Source organism: Myotis myotis, unplaced genomic scaffold (assembly GCF_014108235.1).
Source record: "Myotis myotis isolate mMyoMyo1 unplaced genomic scaffold, mMyoMyo1.p scaffold_m19_p_3, whole genome shotgun sequence".
Taxonomy (NCBI): domain Eukaryota; kingdom Metazoa; phylum Chordata; class Mammalia; order Chiroptera; family Vespertilionidae; genus Myotis; species Myotis myotis.
In genome coordinates this window covers 87106001-87126170 of record NW_023416335.1, presented here as the reverse complement: position 1 = coordinate 87126170, position 20170 = coordinate 87106001, and the positions used below count along the sequence as shown (strand labels likewise).

The following is a 20170-nucleotide window of genomic DNA, read 5'->3' as shown; positions in this document are numbered from 1 at the left end:
ATGAAAAATACGTTTATTTTTTAATGTATACATATACACTGATAGTCTGACAGAAAACTTTATCACTCTGTTTGATATTATCAGTGGGACTTTTGCTGCTGCATCACTGATGACAGAGATTTTACATCAGGTTTATATTTCGTGACCTTCAGAGATGTGCACGAGCTACTACTTTCATCTGTCAGGCTACTCCTATTACGAGACTTAACAAAATTCATCACTGAGAACAAAGATTCACAAGCGTATGTGGCTGAAACCAAAACACTGGTTGGATCTAGAAAGGCAGGGAGAGTTAAGGCAGAGGCATAGAAATTGCTCTTCCCCTCTCTCGTCAATACATGTCTATGGTCTTTAAGATAACTTGTTATGTAAAATTATTTATCTAAGATGCACCTACACTGAATTTATCTGAAAAATAAAAAAATCGATATTAAGAAAAAAATTGTAAATGGAAGATTTTAAGAGAGGGTTTTGCGTGCCAGAAAAAGTTACTGGCGTGCCATGTTTGGCACGCATGCCAGGGGTTGCCCACCCCTGGCCTAGATTGAATATTATACTTATGTACAACAACAACTAGAGAATAGTGGGCTATAAAGTCTGTCTTGCTGACTTGAAGTGCAGTAGAAGCTCAAGGAAATGAGGACTTAGACTCATAAAAGAAGACTTAGAGAAGGTAGAAGATGAGCCGGGCTTAAAGAATGAATTACAGACCCACCAGTGTGGCTCAGTTGGTTAGAGCGTCCTCTTGTGCACTAAAGGGTCTGGGATTCGATCCCTGGTTGGGGAGTGTACGGGAGGCAACAATGATGTTTCTCTCACATCAATGTTTCTCTTCCTCTCCTCCCCTCCCCTCCCCCTCCCCCTCCCCCTCCCCCTCCGCCTCCCCCTCCCCCTCCCCCTCCCCCTCCCCCTCCCCCTCCCCCTCCCTCTCCTTCTTCTCCTTCTCCTTCTCCTTCTCCTTCTCCTTCTCCTCCTTCTCCTCCCTCTTCTTCTTCTCCTTCTTCTTCTCCTTCTTCTCTTCTTCTTCTTCTCTTCTTCTTCTTCTTCTTCTTCTTCTTCTTCTTCTTCTTCTCCTTCTCCTTCTCCTTCTCCTTCTCCTTCTCCTTCTCCTTCTCCTTCTCCTTCTCCTTCTCTTCTTCTTCTTCTTCTTCTTCTTCTTCTTCTTCTTCTTCTTCTTCTTTCTCTCTCTCTCTCTCTCTCTCTCTCTCTCTCTCTCTCTCTCTCTCTCTCTCTCTCTCTCCCTCTCCCTCTCCCTCTCCCTCTCCCTCTCCCTCTCCATCTCTAGAATCAATGAAAACACACACACACACACACAAAACAACACCATATCCTCAGGTGAGGATTTTAAAAAAGAAATATTGGAAGGAAATCTAGGCTTACATTAGACAATTTTATCCTGAACATTAGAGGATCTATGGCTTTTAACTAAGCAAATCAAGTTAGAAATATTGAAAAAGTTGCAGAGAAAAATTCTATCAGGATATTTTCTTGCCCTAGTAAGATTGACCTTTACCACTATGGGAATGATTGTGAATTAATACCAAAGTATTTTTAAGCTAAATAGAAACATTCCTTTTCCAATCCATTCTAATTTGCATCCAAGCCTTAGCTCAAGTTATCTACTCCTACAATGTCCTTTCCCTCATCTTCAACTTTCTAAATCTTAGGCTTTCTATTCTCTGCATGAAATTTTCCTAGTTCATTTTCCTCTTCAGCCACAAATATCATTTTTCTTTTGTGCTTCTATACCTTAGAACAATGAATATATCCTGCCTTATAAGCAGGGACTATCATGTTTTATTATGTACTTTGCCAGCCTAACATAGCAGGTGTTTGATAAATGGCAGTTGAGTGCTGAAAATCAGCAGAAATGGCTTTATGATAAAATATATTCTGAAAAGAGTACCAGCTAGATAAATGTAATGCTCATTTCCTGGTAGTTTAGGAGTTCTCTGCCTTTTACCACATAGAGGTTCTTCTCATTCTATACTACACATTTACGTTCATACCTCAAGTTTTAGCTACCTTACTGTGTCCTTTCAAAAAATTTTAAAGTCAGAAACCTATGGATGGGGTATGAATAGTTGGAAGACCGGTGAAATTTTAATATTCCTTTTTGAGGCTTTGTTAGTGATCTAACATCACCTAATGCTTTCTGAATATAGTTTGTTTTCTGTTGGCCTTTATTTGTGTGTCTGAGGAGATTGACTATAGTAGAAAGAAAAGTCCTTACATTAAAAAAAACTTTTCAAGAAATAACATTACCATAGTATAAAAACAAATGTATTGAGTATCAGCTGCAGTTCTTTTTAAAATAAATATATTTTTATTGACTTAAGAGAGGAAGAGAAGAGAGAGAGAAAAAAACATCAATGAGAGAGAATCATCAATCGGCTGTTTCCTGCAAGCCCCTTACTGGGGATAGAGCCCACAACCCTGGCATGTGCCCTGACCAGGAATAGAACCGTGACCTCTTGGTTCATAGTTCGATGCTCAACCAATGAGCCACACTGGCCAGGCTCGGCTGCAATTCTTTAAAGTGAGTCTATAAAGAAAATGGTGTGCTTCTGACTTCTTGCTGGAGTGATCTTATTGAGTGGAAGAGCTTTTCTTAGAAACTTGGATAATTTTATTAGAGACTAAATTACACCAAAAAAAGGTTTAAGAAATCCAAGAAGGCAAAGAAAATTGTGGATCAAATATGCAGCAATTGCTTTCATTGTTATCATAATGTGATTTAAAAAAAAATTAGGTGCCCCAAGCTTTTATCTAAAATTTATAGGACATGTTTTTCCAGAATCTAGGTATAAATTATTCTTAACTGTTAGTCAAAAGTCAGGAATTTAACCAGCAATTAAATAATGGTTCCTATGGCAAAGCAGTTTCCCCATATATTAATTTACTTTATAACCTGTTTTCTAGGAATATATTTTGACACCTAAGGCACATGAAGAAAGGATTGAGATTGGAAGCTACAGACATTGTCTGTTCTGAGCAGAGTTTCTGACAATAGACCACTGTAGCAAAGGGCAATAAATGCCACTGAGAATATCCCTCAACACAAATCTGTAAGTATCTTTTGGGAATTACAGGGGGATTAGAAAATTGTCTCTGCTGACTTGATAGAAAAAAAAAATGTCTTCATTTTGTAATTTGTGGTCTGTATGCTTGTAAATTAAGATACACTGAGTTGTCAAGTAGAGGACTGGTTTGTGGGTGAGAATTTAAGTCAAAACACAATGCAATAACTTGAAACCTTTGTCTTAAAACCTTAGATAAAAGGTTACATGAATTTGGATAACTACATTATTAAGTTATTGGACCTTTGCCTGGAAAACCAATTAGAGGATTTTAGTCTTGATATGGCATAAAGTTAGCATAACCCAGCATCTTGAAATAACAGTGGAAGTTGACAAAGTAATGGAATTTTTGGAAATCAAATGTGGCAGTACTATATATAGAAGGATTCTAAGAAATAAAGTCTAGTGGTAAGGAAGCTGGGCATGTGACTATTTTAGTAATCTAGGAGTGAAGAAATCCCGGACAGAATAGTGGCAATGAGAATGGAGATGAAAGAATAAAAGATATTTCAAAAGGAAAAAGTATAGAACATCACAATGAGTTGGATAAAAGGGTGGTGTCAAAAAATAAATGTTTTGTACTAGACAATCATGGTATCATTGAAAGTGGACTGTTGAGAAGCTGGTTTGAGAAGATGCTGAGTCCCATTTTTGTCATACTGAATTTAAGACAATATGCAGGAATTTCATTTGAAATGCTTCGATTAAAGGTTGTGAATATATAGAACGAGAATTCTATGTAAAAGTCATTCTGGAGAGGTAAATTTGTCAGTATCCTCATAAAGCTGATAAGGGTGGACAAGCTATCTGAAGCTCTTTGTTATGGACAAGACCCCTTTCTTTAAAAAGAAATATGTAGAGCTGGTTTGGCTCAGTGGATAGAGCATTGGCCTGCGGACTGAAGGGTCCCAGATTTGGATCCGGTCAAGGGCCCATGCCCGGGTTGCAGGCTTGATCCCAGTAGTGGGTGTGCAGGAGGCAGCTGATCAGTGACTCTCTCTCATCATTGATGTTTCTATCTCTCCCTCTCCCGTTCTCTCTGAAATCAATAAAAATATATTTAAAAAATAATAAATTAAATATGTAAACACATGTTTATGTAAATAAATTATTTGACTAAGTATGTAATCTTAAATAAACATTTCCAAAATTGAATTAAAATTCTTCATTTTTTTCTTGGAGTGTCATATCTCAAGCTTTTTATGCCTGTAAGAAAATCAGTTATGAGGGTCAATGACTAAAATGTGTTCATATTCTTGAGCCTTAACCTCTACTTCCATTAATAAAACAAAGATCTTTCCCAGTATTAGATTGAAGGAACGAAATTGAGAATTTAAAATCCAAATAATTCAATCAATTAAAACTTTGTAAAATTGACATGGCTTTAATTTAGCAAATGGAAAGGCAAATAATTGAATTGTGGGAAATGTGCTGGTCTCTAGTTTCAAGAAACAGTACAGCACAAAGAACTGGCATTCTGGCTGAAGAAGTGTAATAATAAACAGAAATTTGAAAACCAGGAAGACAGGTTTTTCAAGAGTACAACTGTAGCATTTCAAAGGTGGTATAACAAGAAATTCCAGAGTTGGCCAAAAATGGTTTAGATAATTGAGATTCCTTATTTGAATACTTGTTTTTGATGGAGAAACATGTTAAGAGGAAATGAAGGTTCTAAAAGATCTGGAACTTTTCCTCCTCCTTACCCTAAATTGGGCTTGCTTCCGAAGAAAAGGCTTAGCCAAAAATAATCAAATAGGAACTCAGTACTGCTTAAATTGTAGGCAGGTGTTTAAAAAGTTACCAAAGGGAAAACAATTTTAAAAATTGTTTAATTAATTAAAAGCAAATATTTTGGTTTTCTAGAAACTAAACATTGTTTTGTATAATTCCTATTTACCTAGTGATTACCTGTCTGTAAAGTAGCCACGTCGTTAGACAGAAATACCATATTATTCTACATCTTTAGTTGATTTTTTTATGTTCTATTTTAATGAAATGTAAGGAAAACTAAAATGTTCATCTGTGCTTCCAAACAACCTTTAAAAAACTCAGTAATATGTCTTCTGGGCATATACCAGGAGCTTTAGACTAATTCACTTCTATCCTTGAACCATTTGATTAATCCAAGTTCAGTGAACTTCCAGTCAGGTTATCCAGAAATGGAAACTTACACCCCCCCCCCCCCCCCGTATTTCTATTCTAGTTACATCTAATTTACATGTCTGATCTGCTGACTTCTGTCTTTTCATGACTAAATTATGGAGGTAAGTAAAGATTTAATATCGATCATAGTCATGTAACCTTCATTCTGAACTTATATTCCTTTAATGTTTTTTAAATTACTAAGCACTCTTGTAGCATTGTATTTTTTATTAGCAAGTTATGTATATTCGTTTTAGGTGGGCTGTTGTACTGATTAGATGTATACTTTTGTGTAACTTTCAACTAGTTAGTATTTCTATATACATCAATATATTCATCTCATTTTGTAATCACCCAAGAAAACACCTAATAGAAAAATGCTGGGTAGTCTTTACTTGAACCAAGTCTTTCAGACATTTTACATAAAGTATCCTCATCCATCTTTGAATCTACTATAATTCTTGTTTTTCTAAGTGCCTGTTCACTGATAATGTAGCATTCCGAATTTTTCAGTTCAGTTCAGTTTGGACTGTTGGATGTCCAGCACTGTGGGGAAAATAAAGCAGTCCCAATCCTCATCTTAAAAGAATTTGTGGAACCTCAGACATTGCAGCCAGAATTTCTCAGGGTCTCTTTTTACAAGAAGGGTAAGACAAACCTATCCTGTTTGGCTTCCATCTTGGGAACCCAGAGATATTCCAAATTCTTACCAGAGTGTGAAAATGGAGAATAACATGATATAGAAACACTGAATATTTGGTATGTTTAACTCAACTGAGAGGAAAAAGCCTCTTTAAAGTAATGTTTTCTAGTTTTGAGGTACTGATATGAAATCTGCAGCTGCAGAATGCTGCCTACCTGAAAGCTCTCTCTGGTTAGATAAGACTTAGGCACATTTTAGCTTTGGGAACATAGTCTTATTTATTTTGCTGCATGTTATTGCTTTTTTGTTCTATGTCATGCTTACTACTCATTTCCCATGTAAGGTGTTAGCTTTTTATCCATTTAAAGACATGTGGTTGGATCTATCTCATAGTTTAGATAAATACTAAGGCATTTTCTAAGCTTAATAATTATGAGATGCTGAGTTTTTTGGCAAAATTTGTACAGAACTTTTCTTCTCTAGGAGGTCCACTAGAAGGCCAAATAATTCTTTAGGTGTAGTTCTGTGGCAAAGCTGGTAATTATGTTTTGTTTAAAACACTAAGTTTGATGTCACATTATTCTCTCTGATGGCTTCTTTGGCTCCAGAAAGGTAATAAAAATTCCTAAATTAAAAAAATAATTTCCTTAGTGGCTCTACATTGCTAAACTTGCTGTTACAGAATGAACTTCCCCAACACAGGAAAAATAACAGTAGCATATGGGAGATTTAGAGGGCTCTTACCAAGTCATTTATCATCCCCCAGCAAGGTCTCTGGTGATGTGACCATTTCTATTATTTATGATAGAGAATCAATACAAAAGCTTACAAAGCGAAGCTGAAGTTTGTCAGATGAAAACAGTATACAAGACAAATTAGAAACAGCAATTATTCCCTAAACCATGTATTTCTCAAGTTGCTTTCCCTTGACCATTTTATATTATTTTTGGCTCCTGATTTTAGATATATTTTCAAAGCAGCTCAAATTAATTCTGAACTCTTTCTAATTATGACATATATTAAATCCAAGAGTAAAATTCAACACTAGAGCTTCTTTTCAGAAAATCTCTGTAGGGAGAACTTCCAATTGCTTATAAGGTAAATTAAGGAGATTCAAGAATAAGCTAAAATCTTTAGTGCCTTATCAGAAATGAAACTGGGTGATGGAAAAAAGCTGAAACAAAAGAGAAGTGGGATAATAAGGGAGGCCCGACTATTGATGGTACAGTTAAGACTGACAAACATTAACATGTCATTGTGATGAGTCATACTTGTGTATATGAGATGGATTGATATGTGTATATGATTTTTAAAAAAAATATATTTTATTGATTTTTTACAGAGAGGAAGGGAGAGGGATAGAGAGTTAGAAACATCGATGAGAGAGAGACATCGATCAGCTGCCTCCAGCACACCCCCTACTGGGAATATGCCCGCAACCCAGGTACATGCCCTTGACCAGAATCGAATCTGGGATTCTTGAGTCCGCAGGCCTACGCTCTATCCACTGGGCCAAACCGGTTAGGGCATGTGTATATGATTTGATGAACAAAGTTTTCAGCATGGTTTGCCAAGACAAATTTCTGCCATTATTTTCTTATAATTGAAAAGAAAATTGACAAATCATTTCATTCAAGAAGTTAAGAGTTAAGTGGTGCCCATATGAAAATGTTAGTCTTTTTTTTCCTAAGGCAAGCAAGTTTTTAATTTGCCTGTGGTGCATCTAAACATATCACTATTTCCTTCTAACTACATTTGCCTGCCTCCCTTTCTTAAAAAAGACTCAATTTTTTGCATGTCTTCACATCCCAATCACAGAGTCCCACTCTATTTTGGAGTGAACACCAGAGGCTTACTGAAGTGATCTTGACAGATGTGTCTCCAGATATGATATCTCTAAAATATTTACTAAAATAAGAAATTCAATCCACTCTCAAAGTCACTTCTCTATAATGAACATTTTTTTAAGTGTAGCAGTCTGTCTCCTAAAAAATCTCTACATTGTGAACTCATGACTTTTAGACACTATTTAATAAAAGACAAATTATTTTAATTTAAACCCATTGTCAATGTTATGAGTTATATTTATAGTAAGCTCCAGAAGGGAGGGCATTGTTTTGTTCCTTGCAGTATCTCCAATGTCCAGAATAGTATTTGGCACATAGCAGAAGCCAATAAATATTTATTGAATGAATTAATAAATGTTATGTATATTATATGTTTCCACAGGTAATATGTTTCTATTAGTGCATTAATAAGAACATTTCTCATCAAACTAGTTTTCTGCAAATGTGAATGACAAACTTATTAATACAGTTTAAATATTTCCTGTTACAATATTTTTTGTTTCAGTATTTTAACCAGTTATCAGTTTTTAATAATCTTACTAGCAAAACACTATAGAGAATTAAATAGTGTTACATATATAACCATTTCAACTATACTCAACTAGTTAAATCATATACATGCCAAAAACTTAACAGAATAGAAATATTGTGCCCTAGAATATGATGCTAGCAAGGGAACCAGACCAAACACATCATCCCCAAAACTAAGATGACGCACTAAAACAACTAAGTTGGCTTTTCTGCAGAAAAGAGAATGCCACCAAAATCAAAACACTTGGTTCATAAAGCTTTTTTTCTTATTTGGGTCATTGTTTTCAGTTGCTAACCTTAACATTACTAGTCTTAAAGTATTTTGCACTTTTATAATAGACATAATCTTTTCAGATACTGTTGGGAAATTTTTTTAAAAAATTATTTCTTCCCTACAACCTAGTACACAAATCTGTAAGTAATTACTAGAAATGTCTGGAATACATTTTTTTTTTTTTACTAAGTGGAGGAGTTTCACAGGAAGGATGGTAAAATTTGTGTCAATGGAAGTTAATGGGCCATAATATGCCATAAGAGTCCCCCTTACTCTGCATACTGTCTTTCAGGTATGGCTCTTCCTTTTTTTAAAATAGCTAATACTTTTACATGGTCTGGTGAAAAAAAAAGCCTTTCTCCCATGCCTAAACCCCACTCACCCAGTTCCCTCTCCACAGGTGACCTGGATCTTTGCTGACAATTTCATGGATATATAAGAAAACGAGTATATTTTTTCACAAATGGAAACTATAAAGTGGAAATATATCTTTTTCAACATTATACATTGTTCTGCACATTTTCCCCTTATAAATATTTGACAATCCTTCCTTATCAGTTTATGAACTGCTGCCCTATTCTTTTTAAGAGTTGCATAGAATTTCATTGTATGAACCATAATTTACCCATTCCCTATTGATGAACTTTGAGTGTATTTCTAATCTTTTGCTGTTATGATGATTATCAGTTGAATGTGATCTCCTTGAGAATAATAATTTCTTTCTTACTCATTTTTTTAATCCTGAAAACTTAGTATAGTGTCCAACAAATGTTTAACAGATGTTTTTGAATGAGTTAATTATACTTTTTAAAATGGTGCTCAACTGCTTCCACTCTATGGTTTTTTAATCCTACTATGTACAAAGTACTTGGTGCTCTTTGACTTAATGATTCCTCTTCTAAATGTTTTTCCTATTTAAAATGACACATATGTAAGAATTCCTACAAGAGGAATCACTAAGTCAAAGTATATGTGTATTTAAATCAGTTCTCAACCTTCTGGCCCTTTAAATACAGTTCCTCATGTTGTGACCCAACCATAAAATTATTTTCGTTGCTACTTCATAACTGTAATGTTGCTACTGTTATGAATCATAATGTAAATATCTGATATGCAGGATGGTCTTAGGCGACCCCTGTGAAAGGGTCGTTAGACCGCCAAAGGGTTCGCGACCCACAGGTTGAGAACCGCTGATTTAAATGTTAGTCGAAGTTATTCATAAAGGTCTTGATCAAATGTAGATGCTAATTAGTAACATATATTATTCTTCTCACTAAATATTTAGGACAGTACTTTACACATAGTAATGTTAACACTATTGAGTAGATGAAGCTCATATTCAAGTGAGAAAAAATTGTTTTTATAATGGCATGTAAGTCCATACAGAGGAAAGGGAGCCATCTTCATCATCATCATCATCACTATTAGTTACTGAGTGCTTACCATATACCAGGAAATGTGTTGAGTATATTATCTCCTTTAATTCTCATATATACTATAAAATATATATATTTTTTTATCCCCATTTGATAGATGAAGAAGTTGAGGCACAAAAAGGTTAAATGACTTGCCCAAGTCATCTAGCTAGTAAGTGATTAAGCTGGGATTAGAAATCAATCAGCATGATTACAGAATCCGTTCTTGAAAGCCATATAAATGTTCATGAAAAAGAGAAATGGAAAGAGGCATTGAAGGTAGAAGGAATATGTGGCAAAGCACCAAGTGCACAGTGTTGTTCAGAAAGCAGCAAGCAGTTAGAGTGGCTTAAACATTGTTGAGGTGTGGTTGCCCAGAGATGGCATGGCAAGAGACAAGAAAATGGCAATTTCCCTTTACTCTAAAAAAGAACAAAAAACTCATTTCTTTTTCTGAGATTGCCCTGGCATGATGGCAGCCTCCGGTTTCACAGTTTTGTTCATGGCGAGAGCTTCGGGCCTTTTTATCCTTTCAAAACTATAGCATTCAGTTTTGTCTTCAGAGGATACTGTTCTATTACCAACCAGATGGAAGCCTTCCATTAATAAAGTGTCAATGAGTAAGCCGAGAACATTAGTTCCATTGGCCAATTTTCGACTATCAGGTTTTATAGAAACATACCTAGAACAAAAAAAAACACACACACTTAATTATAAAGCATCCCTTAAATAACTAGCAAAACTGAACACATAAATTTGACTTATAACCACTCATAAATGCATCATACCCATTTTCATCAGATTTTGTTTTGACACTTCATTTATAAATCCACATCAGTAATTTCAGGGTACTGAAAATAGATATCTTACTATGATTTCCAAAGTCATTTTAATTCTACACTTAGGAATGTAACTGGCACTGATGGATTTTCGTTGAGAAACTATTTTCTGGAGCAAACAATTTGGTCAAACAATTACATTTACTAAACACTGCTTTAATTAAATAATTTAATTAATTGATTTAGTCATTTTAATGAACATTATACATTTATAATTTTCCCCCTAGATTTAATTTACCAGCACTGATATTACACATTTTCAGCACTGATATTACACATTTTCTTTTATGACTTATTCTTATCAAACACATTTTCTCCAGGTAAATTTTGCAGATATAAAATATCAAGAAGAATTTATTGTCAAGTTTTACTCAATAACTGTCTAAATATTGCAAAGCAAAACATGGGGTCAAAAAGCCTCTGCCTATTTCCTGGGAAACTTGATAGAACCAATCTAAATAATTATAGAAAAATGAATCTGAACTTTTCAGATTGGTTATATGTTGGCTTTAATAATGTCACTATAACATATTCAATAGATATAGCTGTATTACTCCTTCTTTATTTACCATCAAGGATATTTTTATGTCTTTGTGTCCTCCCACCATTTGTTTATGAGATAGGAAGAAGAGGCCAACTTAAATTAGTTCTAGGCTGCAACCTAAACTATCTGCAGTTTTATGGGATAAAAAGAGCCTTGGGGGCATCCCTAGCCTTTTAATTATGACTGAAATAGAGTGGCTTATTGTAGTTCACATTCTAAAGCTCATTCTAGGCGAAGAAAGCAATTCAAAAAATGTAAGAATTGTAAAACCACAAAGTACATATCAAAAAAATGTTTATTGCCCTGGCCAGTGTGGCTCAGGGATTAGAGTGTCAGGCCATGAACTGAAGGGTCGCAGGTTCCATTCCTGGACAATGGCATGTACCTGGGTTGCAGGTTCGATCCTCGGCCCCGGTCCTGGTAGAGATGCATATGGGAAGCAGCCAATAGATGTGTGTCTTTCACATCAATATTTCTCTCTCTCTCCCTCTCCCTTCCTTCCACTCTCTCTGCAAAAGCAATTTAAGAAATATCCTCAGGTGAGGATTTTTTTAAAAATGTTTATTATGTCTGATATAATAAATTTTTAACCTTAGTAAATCATTCCATCTACCCACAAGTCCCAGATCTTAATTATATAGTGTAGGAACATTTTTCAATGAGAAAAACAGTTATAGAGCATCTCACAAAATAAAGATCCAAATAGTATACTATAGGTTATAACAAAGTGGAATGCACTTGCAAGAAATCACTGAGCCAAAGTACTTAATTCCCTCTGAAGCCAGATTGAGAAATGACAGATTCACAGCACCAGAAAAGGATAGAAGAAGCCAATGAGAAACAGAAAACAAAATGTATTTTAAAAACTCAAAAGGCAGTTACACTTTTCCATTTGACCCAGTTTAAAAAAGGAAAAGTGAGATAGAATAAAAGGCTACTGGGATTCTATGGTCTAGCATCCTATGACCATAACTTGAGCTTGATAATGTTACCACATCTGCAAGATGCAAGCCAAGTATTTCTAGTACTGTGAACTTGAGAGATAATAACTGAGCAAGCTGTTAGGTTAACAAAACTTAGAGTAGTAAGTTACATTAGTGGAACATACCAAACAACTGGATGACACACCAGACTCCTAGAAGCCAGTCAGGCTTATTCTCCACTTTCCACCTTCAAAAAGCAACTGAGTGGACAGATTCAGAACAGGGAGAGAGCAAGAAATAAAAATGATTGCCAGCGAGGCAGTCATCTAAGGTGGATCTTTTAAGCCTGGAGGCTTCATCTAGTCATCTGAAATCCCAATAATGTCACCTTATTCAGGTTATCTGTCTCGACTTTGAAAACGGCACTATAAAGTAAAAATAAATAAAATCAAACATTCTGGGATAGAAAAAATTCTGAACTTCAATTGAAAAGAATACTATTTGGGGATGAAAAAAAAGCTTTCAACTTTTAAAACTAGGTGCTGTTTTGGGAATTATCTATTTTGGAAGTTTAATGCCATTCTCATATTAAGATGAAACCATTTTGTAATATTTCTAAAACACAAACACTTTAATAACAAAGGGAAAACCACTTGATACTGTGTACATGCAAGGATATCCCAACCTGAGTTTCTAATCTTGTTTTTCAAGATTACAATTATTTTCTCCAACTGCATAGTTTTTAAAGAGCATTTAAGTATTTCCAGGATATCATTTTTTACCTTGCATGTTTCTTCTTAAAACCAATAACACCATTTTTTCTTAGGTTTCCTTAGGATCCCTTTTACAAAAGGGATACTCAAAGATCTTAATCACTCATATTTTAAAAACCAAAAAACTGGTCATTTCCTCTCTATTTATGTTAGTGCCCCACCAACGAAAAGAATATTGTGCATGGAGTTATCTTAAAACCATTTGAGATGAGAGGGTCTTACTTTTATTCACAGTCAGCCTATTAATTTAACTGGCTCTCTTCTCCCAAAATGACATTTCAACCTCTTTGCAAGGGCAGGAATTATGAAGTATAATAAGTTAAGAATTATACTGCTCAGTGTTCCCCAGTTGCAAGACCGAGGGGTGTCTTGTGGATGGGCAAGCATTGGTAGTTCCTGATGGCTGCTGCTGAAGTTAAGAAAATGTCCCCAAATATGCCTACCGTTATGTCCCAAAAAAGTAATTTTATGTTAGAGTCCTGATGCACAAAATTCGTGCACAGGGTGGGGGGGCGGGGGAAGGGGTGGTCCCTCAGCCCGGCCTACACCCTCTCGCAATCTGGGACCCCTTGAACTTCCCTCTCGCAATCTGGAACCACTGGCTCCTAACCACTATCCTGCCTGCCTGCCTGCCTGATCGCCCCTAACTGCTCGCTTGCCTGCCTGCCTGATCGCCATTAACCGCCTCTGCCTTGGCCCCTGCTGCTGCAGCTTTGTCTGGAAGGTCAACCGGCTATCTGGTCTAATTAGCATATTATGTTTTTATTATTATATATAGTACACATAAAAAAAATATGGAGACTTTTTCTTCCTCCTGAAAATCGAAGCCAATTTTCACAGCTAGTAAAATAATGGTGGGACAATATTAAGATAATTTTAAGGGGGAAAAAGATACTGACAGCAGAGTGGAAATTAGCCATAGGGTCCAGTCAAGAACAGTAGGGGGATAAAGTAATTGACTCAGGAGCAACTATCCTTAACATACTGATGGCCTATACCAATAGTTTGAGTTGTCTAAGAGTGCCAAAGATGTAAGGATACCAGATTTGCCATGGATTATCTGCCTTAATGGTGTTTAAAAATAAAGTAGAATGGAGAAAAATCAGTAGTCAAATCATAAGGCCTGAAAAAGCAAACATACATAAAGTATGAGGAGATCAGGATAAACGATTGAGCCTTCACTATATGCCAGCCATTAGGGGTTAAAAAAAAAAGTTTTATTCCTAAGCCAAATTTATTAGCAATGGAACATTTTCTATAAAATTATTTCTTCCTACAACTTTAGTGACCACAGTCCCAGTTTTCCCTGGACAGTCTTGGTTTATTCCTATTGTCCCACATAATAACAAAACCCTCTTTCACTCTGAAAAGTACCCCAGTTTGGACAATAATTATCTGGTCATTCTGCCCAACTCTACTGGCTACCCCAAAACACTGAGTCATAATTTATTCTAAGAAAAGTTGTAGGCATGAGAAACTTTCCGTTTTGAGGGGAAACATCAGGAACTGATATAGAAGAGAGATGCTTCAAAGTACAAAATACCTGACTCCAGTTTGGTTATCAGTAACGCTGTCCGAGCCACACTGGAAAACCAGGTCGTGGTAAGAAGGTCTTTGTGGAGGCAGTGGAAGTAAGGTCATCTGAGGAGGGCAGCAGTTACTACTCCAGGTTGGTGCTGAAGGTTGCTCTATAAACACTGTAATCCTCCCAGTTAACATCTCAATTGTTTTGCTGCAAGAGCCAAACACCCTGAAAAAAGCTTGAGTGTTTCGGCTTAGGAAATACACCTGCACAAGAGCAGGTCTTGGCTGTAGCAGGAGTTCTTGGTTTAAGAGATCAACCAGAGGATCAAGTTCATAGAAAAGAGCCTCTCTCTGAAGCCTAAGATAGTCTGAAAAATCAGTGGGTAATATAAGCTGTTGAGTTCTCAAAAAATCTAAGATGAAACTAAATAAAACACCATCTCTGTCGACAAAAATCTGGCCACCATCCATCTTAAATTCTTGGTCTCTGCCATCTAACATTCGTGTTAGCCGAGAGGTAGGAAACTGCTTTATGGTAGAAAATCTTGTTGTGAATATCTTCCCTCCCACATTCAGAGTGACCAGTTTCTGACCACTCATTCTTCCCTTGCCTCAGATTAGAGGCTACAAATCTTCCGCCACAAACTTAAGAACTTGTAAATCAAACTATACCCATAAATGTTGCTAGTTATATATAATTAAGTGGAGAGAGGAGAAAATAACAAAAAAAATAAAGACCTAGATTTCCAGGTAACTACTGTAAAGCAAATAGTGTATCCATAGTTGTGTTTGCAAATTTGAGTTGCTTGGGAACTTACAGTACACAAAATAAAAAAAGCAACAGATGAGAAACTAGACAGTTTAAGAAAAACTGACAATATATAAGGATAGGTGTCAAATAGATCCCTTTCCTGTATTCCATAAAAAATTCTCCATGAAAAGCTACTGTAAATCTCTATTTAAAAAAAAATACTGGGAGCAGAAAAGTCCTCCTCCTCCCCAGACCACTTATCCACTGAATCCTCATGGCAGTGGTTAAGATTTAGAGAAAATTGTCATTTCTTATGATCCCTTTAGCAATTTCAATCACAAATTGTCAGTTAAGGATGAGACAGCCATTACCTCAACTAGCAGGTTAACTTGACTCTTCTCATAACTACAATGATTCTTTTGTACTTTAAATTGCATTGCCATCTTTTTTTTTCCTATTTCCCTTGTATTATCTCTTCTCAACCAAATTAAAGGACTGGGGTAAAGACACTCTGGGCTTTCAAAGAAATGTCTTGATCTATGACAGATGTAAGTTATACCGGAGAGCAGTTCTAAGATAAGCTCACTCTTGTTTTCCTTGAATTCTAAACAAGGAAATTAAGTATTCTTTGGGAGATAGGGTATCTTTACCTCATGTGAACAGATAGGACAGCATTAATGTTTAATGATTACTTTGTACTTTATAGTAGCTGACAGATTGTTTTCTCTATTGTCAAAAGTCTTACTACTCTTAAATTCTTCAAGCAAGTGGTTTGCTTGGTTGTACGGTTGCCAGGATACTTTGGGACAACCCACACTTAGCTGTCAGTAAAAGGAGGCTTTCCCATTTCCTGCTTTTACCATGTTACTTTTTTTAACCTATGCTTTCATTTGCACAGCCACCTAACACTTCTGTAGTTTATTACCAAACCCCTTTAGTGATAAATTTATAAAACCTAAGGAGAAAAAGGCAAGCTAAAATCTCCACCCTCTTAAAAATGTACACTTATCACAAGAAAATGCCACTTTTTATTTGCACTTTATATGATTTACACTTTAGCAAAAAAGAAAATCTACCCTTGGCAGAAAAATCTGGAAATCCAATCCACCCGTTTTCTAAAAAAAAAAAAAAAAAAAAAAAAAAGTTGCTTTACAAGAGTAGTCTTTATTAGATTCAATCACTATTACATTACCTCATCAATACAATATTACATCATGTGCTCTCTCACCTCCCCTTTTTACATAGCATAAACACAATATTGGGGAGTATGATACTTATTTCAAAAGCACTCTTTAAAAAAGGAGGGTTCAGGACTATACAGTTAAATTTCACTTTTATCTTTATACTACCTAATTTGAAAGGCATATGTAAGATATTACTTTTGAAGGAAAGTATCTGACTGGAATCTTTGACCAAATCTGAACTACCACTCTGTTCTCTAACAAATGTCTAACAAAAAAAGAGAACTATGCACTTAAAATAGATTTTATAATAGTTTATATTTGCACATAAATTCTGCCACATTATTCAGGACCACCAAAGTAAAATTCTTGAATCTTTCACTGAAAATGAAAAACCCATCTGTCACCTGTTCCCAGTAAAAAACTGATTGTTCTACAAAATCAGGCGATTTAGTCAGATAGGAACTGAAGTGTGAAAGATGGTCTTTCCAGGTTGAGAACTCATCAAATAAAGACCTTTCTAAGAATATAGTAGGACCAAAGAAAATGAGAAGGCCAAGCAGAATGACTACTACAAACTTATAAAAGCTCCAGGGAATCTTGCCAATGAGTATGCCAGTGTCTTGAGGCAAAGAAAGTTTATCCACATCTACTAGTTTTATGTCTTCCCACTGACTGGTATCAAAGTTCTTCATTAAAGGGCTTGTGGGCAAATTAGAGGGAGGTAAAGGAGTTTCCTTGATTACTTTTATTTTTTCCCTGAATTCCTGCATCTGTTGCAGAAATATGATTGGTTCTGACACGTCTTTGAAGGCCTCAGCAATGTTAAAGGCCATTCGCTGTTCCTGTAAGATGGTGTTGAGTTTGTTAATCTCTGGGTCATAGGCTTGCATAACTGCAAGTTTCATGGTCTCAAAGTCAGAAAGGATTTCATTCTTCTTTTGATCTAATGTGTGTTGTAACTTCTCAAAAAATTCCTTCACTTTATCTGAATCTTTAGTCAGTAACTGTAGAGATTTCCTTTTGTTAGTTTCCAAGGTATCCAAACGAGAAAGAGCATCTCCCCGACGCCAGGTCTGAAAGCTCTGAAAGAGGGACTCAAAGGCATCCCTTTCCTGAGCATAGGCGTCTTCAATAGAACAGAAGACATGTTTGGTGTGGTCACCACGTGTAGCACAGATTCCACAAATCAGCTGCATATCAGTCAGGCAGAAAATGTTGAGAGGCTGCCCCAAGTGTCCTTTGCACACTGGCATTTTTGGAGAGATCTTGATCTTGTTATACTTCTCCACAATACCCTTCAGGGAGTAATTAACCTGCAGGCTATTGACTCCAGAGGCTGAAGTTTCCTTACGGCATGTGGGGCACTTGAATGGAGATGACCTCCACAATGAGTTCCGCCCAGTCCCCTCTAAGATCCCTTCTAAGCATTTTTTGCAAAAGTTGTGAGAGCAAGGCAAAACTCGAGGATCATCAAACAGACTGCAACAGATTGGGCACGTAAGATCTTCTTCAAGCAGCTCCATCACATCCTACCATAGAGAAATAAACATTTTATTTCATTCCAGTAACCTCCTCCACTTGCACTATATAATAATTATAAGAAACTATATTCATATATATTAAAAATAACCTTTCACTAAAATAACAGGGCAAACAAAGGAAATAAGTAAGAAATCTGGGAAGGGAATGCACACCAAAGCAGATTTAATCTGCTGGGACTAGAACACACTCCTTATTAGCAGGGCTCCCTGTACACAAGGCCTTTGTGTGGGCTTTCCAACAAGTCTTTGGCTGACAGGGTTAGGACTAGGACAACTGCAAGTTGAGCCAGCAGCATCCAAGTGATTGTTTTAAAACAGAGAGCTGACTACTGCTGTCAGAAACAAAGCTACTCAGTGTCTGAATAGAATGAGTTCTTTAGTCTGGGCCCACAATTATAAAATGTGCTATTTAAAAGAAAGCAGCACAGAAATAGAAAGCCAAGCATGTATTCTCATGCATACTTTTATTTTAAAATGGCATTTTTGCCTGGCCAGTGTGCTCAGTGGTTGAACATCAACCTATGAACCAGGAGGTCAAGGTTTGATTTCTGGTCAGGCCACATGCCCGGGCTGTGGGCTCGATCCCCAGTACAGGAGGCAGCTAATCAATGATTCTCTCATTGTTGATGTTTTTATCTCTCTCCCGCTCCCTTCCTCTCTGAAATCAATAAAAAATATAAATAAATATGGCATTTTTTCCTATTTCAAAGGCAAAATTACAATTATTAAAATGATAGGTAAAGACATAAAATGAGAGAGTTGTAATTCATTCTTCCTTAGATAATTAAATGCATTTTTTAAAATAGCAGAGCAGTAATCAAAGCCATCTTGTAGCATTAGTTTTCCAAATGTGGTGGACAGAAACCTGGGTATCACTAAGACTCTTTCAGGGCATCCAGGAGGTCAATACGGTTTTCATAATAATACTGAGATGTTACTTGCTTTTGGCACCATGTTAACCACTGCACTGTAAAAGCAATGGTGAGGCTGCTGGAAACTTAGCAGGAATCAAGCACGGCAACACATAGTACCGAACTGTGTTGTTGAGTCTGTATTCCTCTCACCACCACATCAAACTGAGGATAGCCAGTTTCATTTAAGAATGTTCTTGATGAAGCAGTAACAAGTATTCATTTTATTAAGTCTTGATCCTTTAATGATAAAATAGGAAGTAAACACACAGCACTTCTGCCACATACCAGCAGACAATTGCCTGGAGGAAAAACGCTTATGTGACTGAGTTGCAAGCTGAAACGAACCAACTGTTTTTGTCATGGAACACCATTGTTACTTGAGAGAACAAGTAAAAAAATTATGGCCATTTCGATTTAGGTATCTGGCAGAGATTTTTCTTGAAAATGAATAAAATGAGCCTATCACTTCAAGAGAAAAAACAGTATTTCTTCCCAATGATAAAAGTTGAGTTTTGGGGTGAAAACTAGACCTTTGGAAAACATTGTCATTTAAGAGCTTGATAACTTCCCTAAATTAAAGACTTTTAGTGAGAGAAGTGGTGATAATAATAAATGTGGGGGTTTTTAGTGGGAAGATTACTATATGATAAAATATGTCAAGATTTGCACAACACAGTGAACGAACAAGTTCAATCATCAATGCATGTTACAAATTATGCATGGGTAAAAGAGCAAAAGACCAAATATGTTAAAAAATATGATTTCAGATTCCATACTGTAACTTAACCTTTAAGAAACTACTGCTTGTTGACTTATGGTACAGAAGCAAAGATCCCCAATTATCAGAAAAGGCTATTAAAATATTCCTCCCCTCACCACCTACATATCTGTGCAAGGCCAGATTTTATTTTCTTTGTTTATTTCAGCCAAAAGAACTTACTATAGCAGAGGCAGATAAAAGACTCTAGGTGTTTTCTATTAAACAGTAATTCACCCAAATGGTTCAATGGTTAAAGCTTAGGCCTGCACACCCGAGGGTCAAGGTTCAATTCCCAGTCAAGGGCACGTACCCTGGTTGCAGATTCCAGGTTTGATCCCTCCCCTCTGGTTGGAGTGCGTGTGGGAGGCAACCAATTGGTGTCTCTCTTACATCATTGTTTCTCTCTCTCTCCTCTCTCCCTTTCTCCCTCTTCCCCTCCCCCTCCCATCCACTCGCTCTAAAAATCAATGGAAAAAATATCCTTA

At 36.2% G+C, this 20170-nt stretch overlaps 2 protein-coding genes and 1 long non-coding RNA gene across 67 annotated transcripts in view; 1 reads left to right on the top strand and 2 right to left on the bottom strand.

Moving 5' to 3' along the window:
- The window catches only part of LOC118650271, an 89822-nt gene that overhangs the window by 58989 nt on the left and 10663 nt on the right, over positions 1-20170 (top strand). For 6 of the 48 annotated variants that reach the window (XR_004965938.1, XR_004965926.1, XR_004965973.1 and 3 more), the window contains 3 exons: positions 2923-3068; positions 5284-5344; positions 5736-5867. This is a non-coding gene — a long non-coding RNA (uncharacterized LOC118650271). Of the gene's footprint in view, positions 1-2922; positions 3069-3275; positions 3299-3665; positions 3689-5283; positions 5345-5735; positions 5937-8707; positions 8759-8917; positions 9057-20170 lie in introns of those variants that run through there. The other 42 variants (XR_004965963.1, XR_004965935.1, XR_004965959.1 and 39 more) reach the window with 31 other exon arrangements.
- KCNRG (potassium channel regulator) lies at positions 8030-16340 on the bottom strand. The gene is made up of 2 exons (XM_036298528.1): positions 14555-16340; positions 8030-10614 (listed from the first exon to the last, which is right to left on the bottom strand). The coding sequence occupies exons 1-2, from the start codon at positions 15133-15135 to the stop codon at positions 10374-10376; spliced, it is 822 nt and encodes a 273-aa protein (XP_036154421.1). The 5' UTR covers positions 15136-16340; the 3' UTR covers positions 8030-10373.
- Positions 16431-20170, bottom strand: part of TRIM13 (tripartite motif containing 13) — a 32685-nt gene continuing 28945 nt past the window's right edge. For 10 of the 18 annotated variants that reach the window (XM_036298519.1, XM_036298518.1, XM_036298520.1 and 7 more), the window contains one exon: positions 16431-17999. In XM_036298519.1, the coding sequence (XP_036154412.1) occupies positions 16773-17993 (1221 nt within the window). In that variant the 5' untranslated portion in view covers positions 17994-17999 and the 3' untranslated portion in view covers positions 16431-16772. Of the gene's footprint in view, positions 18000-18953; positions 19163-20170 lie in introns of all 18 variants that reach the window. The other 8 variants (XM_036298510.1, XM_036298509.1, XM_036298511.1 and 5 more) reach the window with 1 other exon arrangement.

Excerpts from the sequence above, each read along its gene's own strand:
- KCNRG (XM_036298528.1), bottom strand. The coding sequence starts at position 15,135 with ATGAGTGGTCAGAAACTGGTCACTCTGAATGTGGGAGGGAAGATATTC. Across the intron at positions 10,615-14,554 it reads GATAACCAAACTGGAGTCAG|GTATGTTTCTATAAAACCTG; the intron begins GTATTTTGTACT and ends TTTTTGTTCTAG.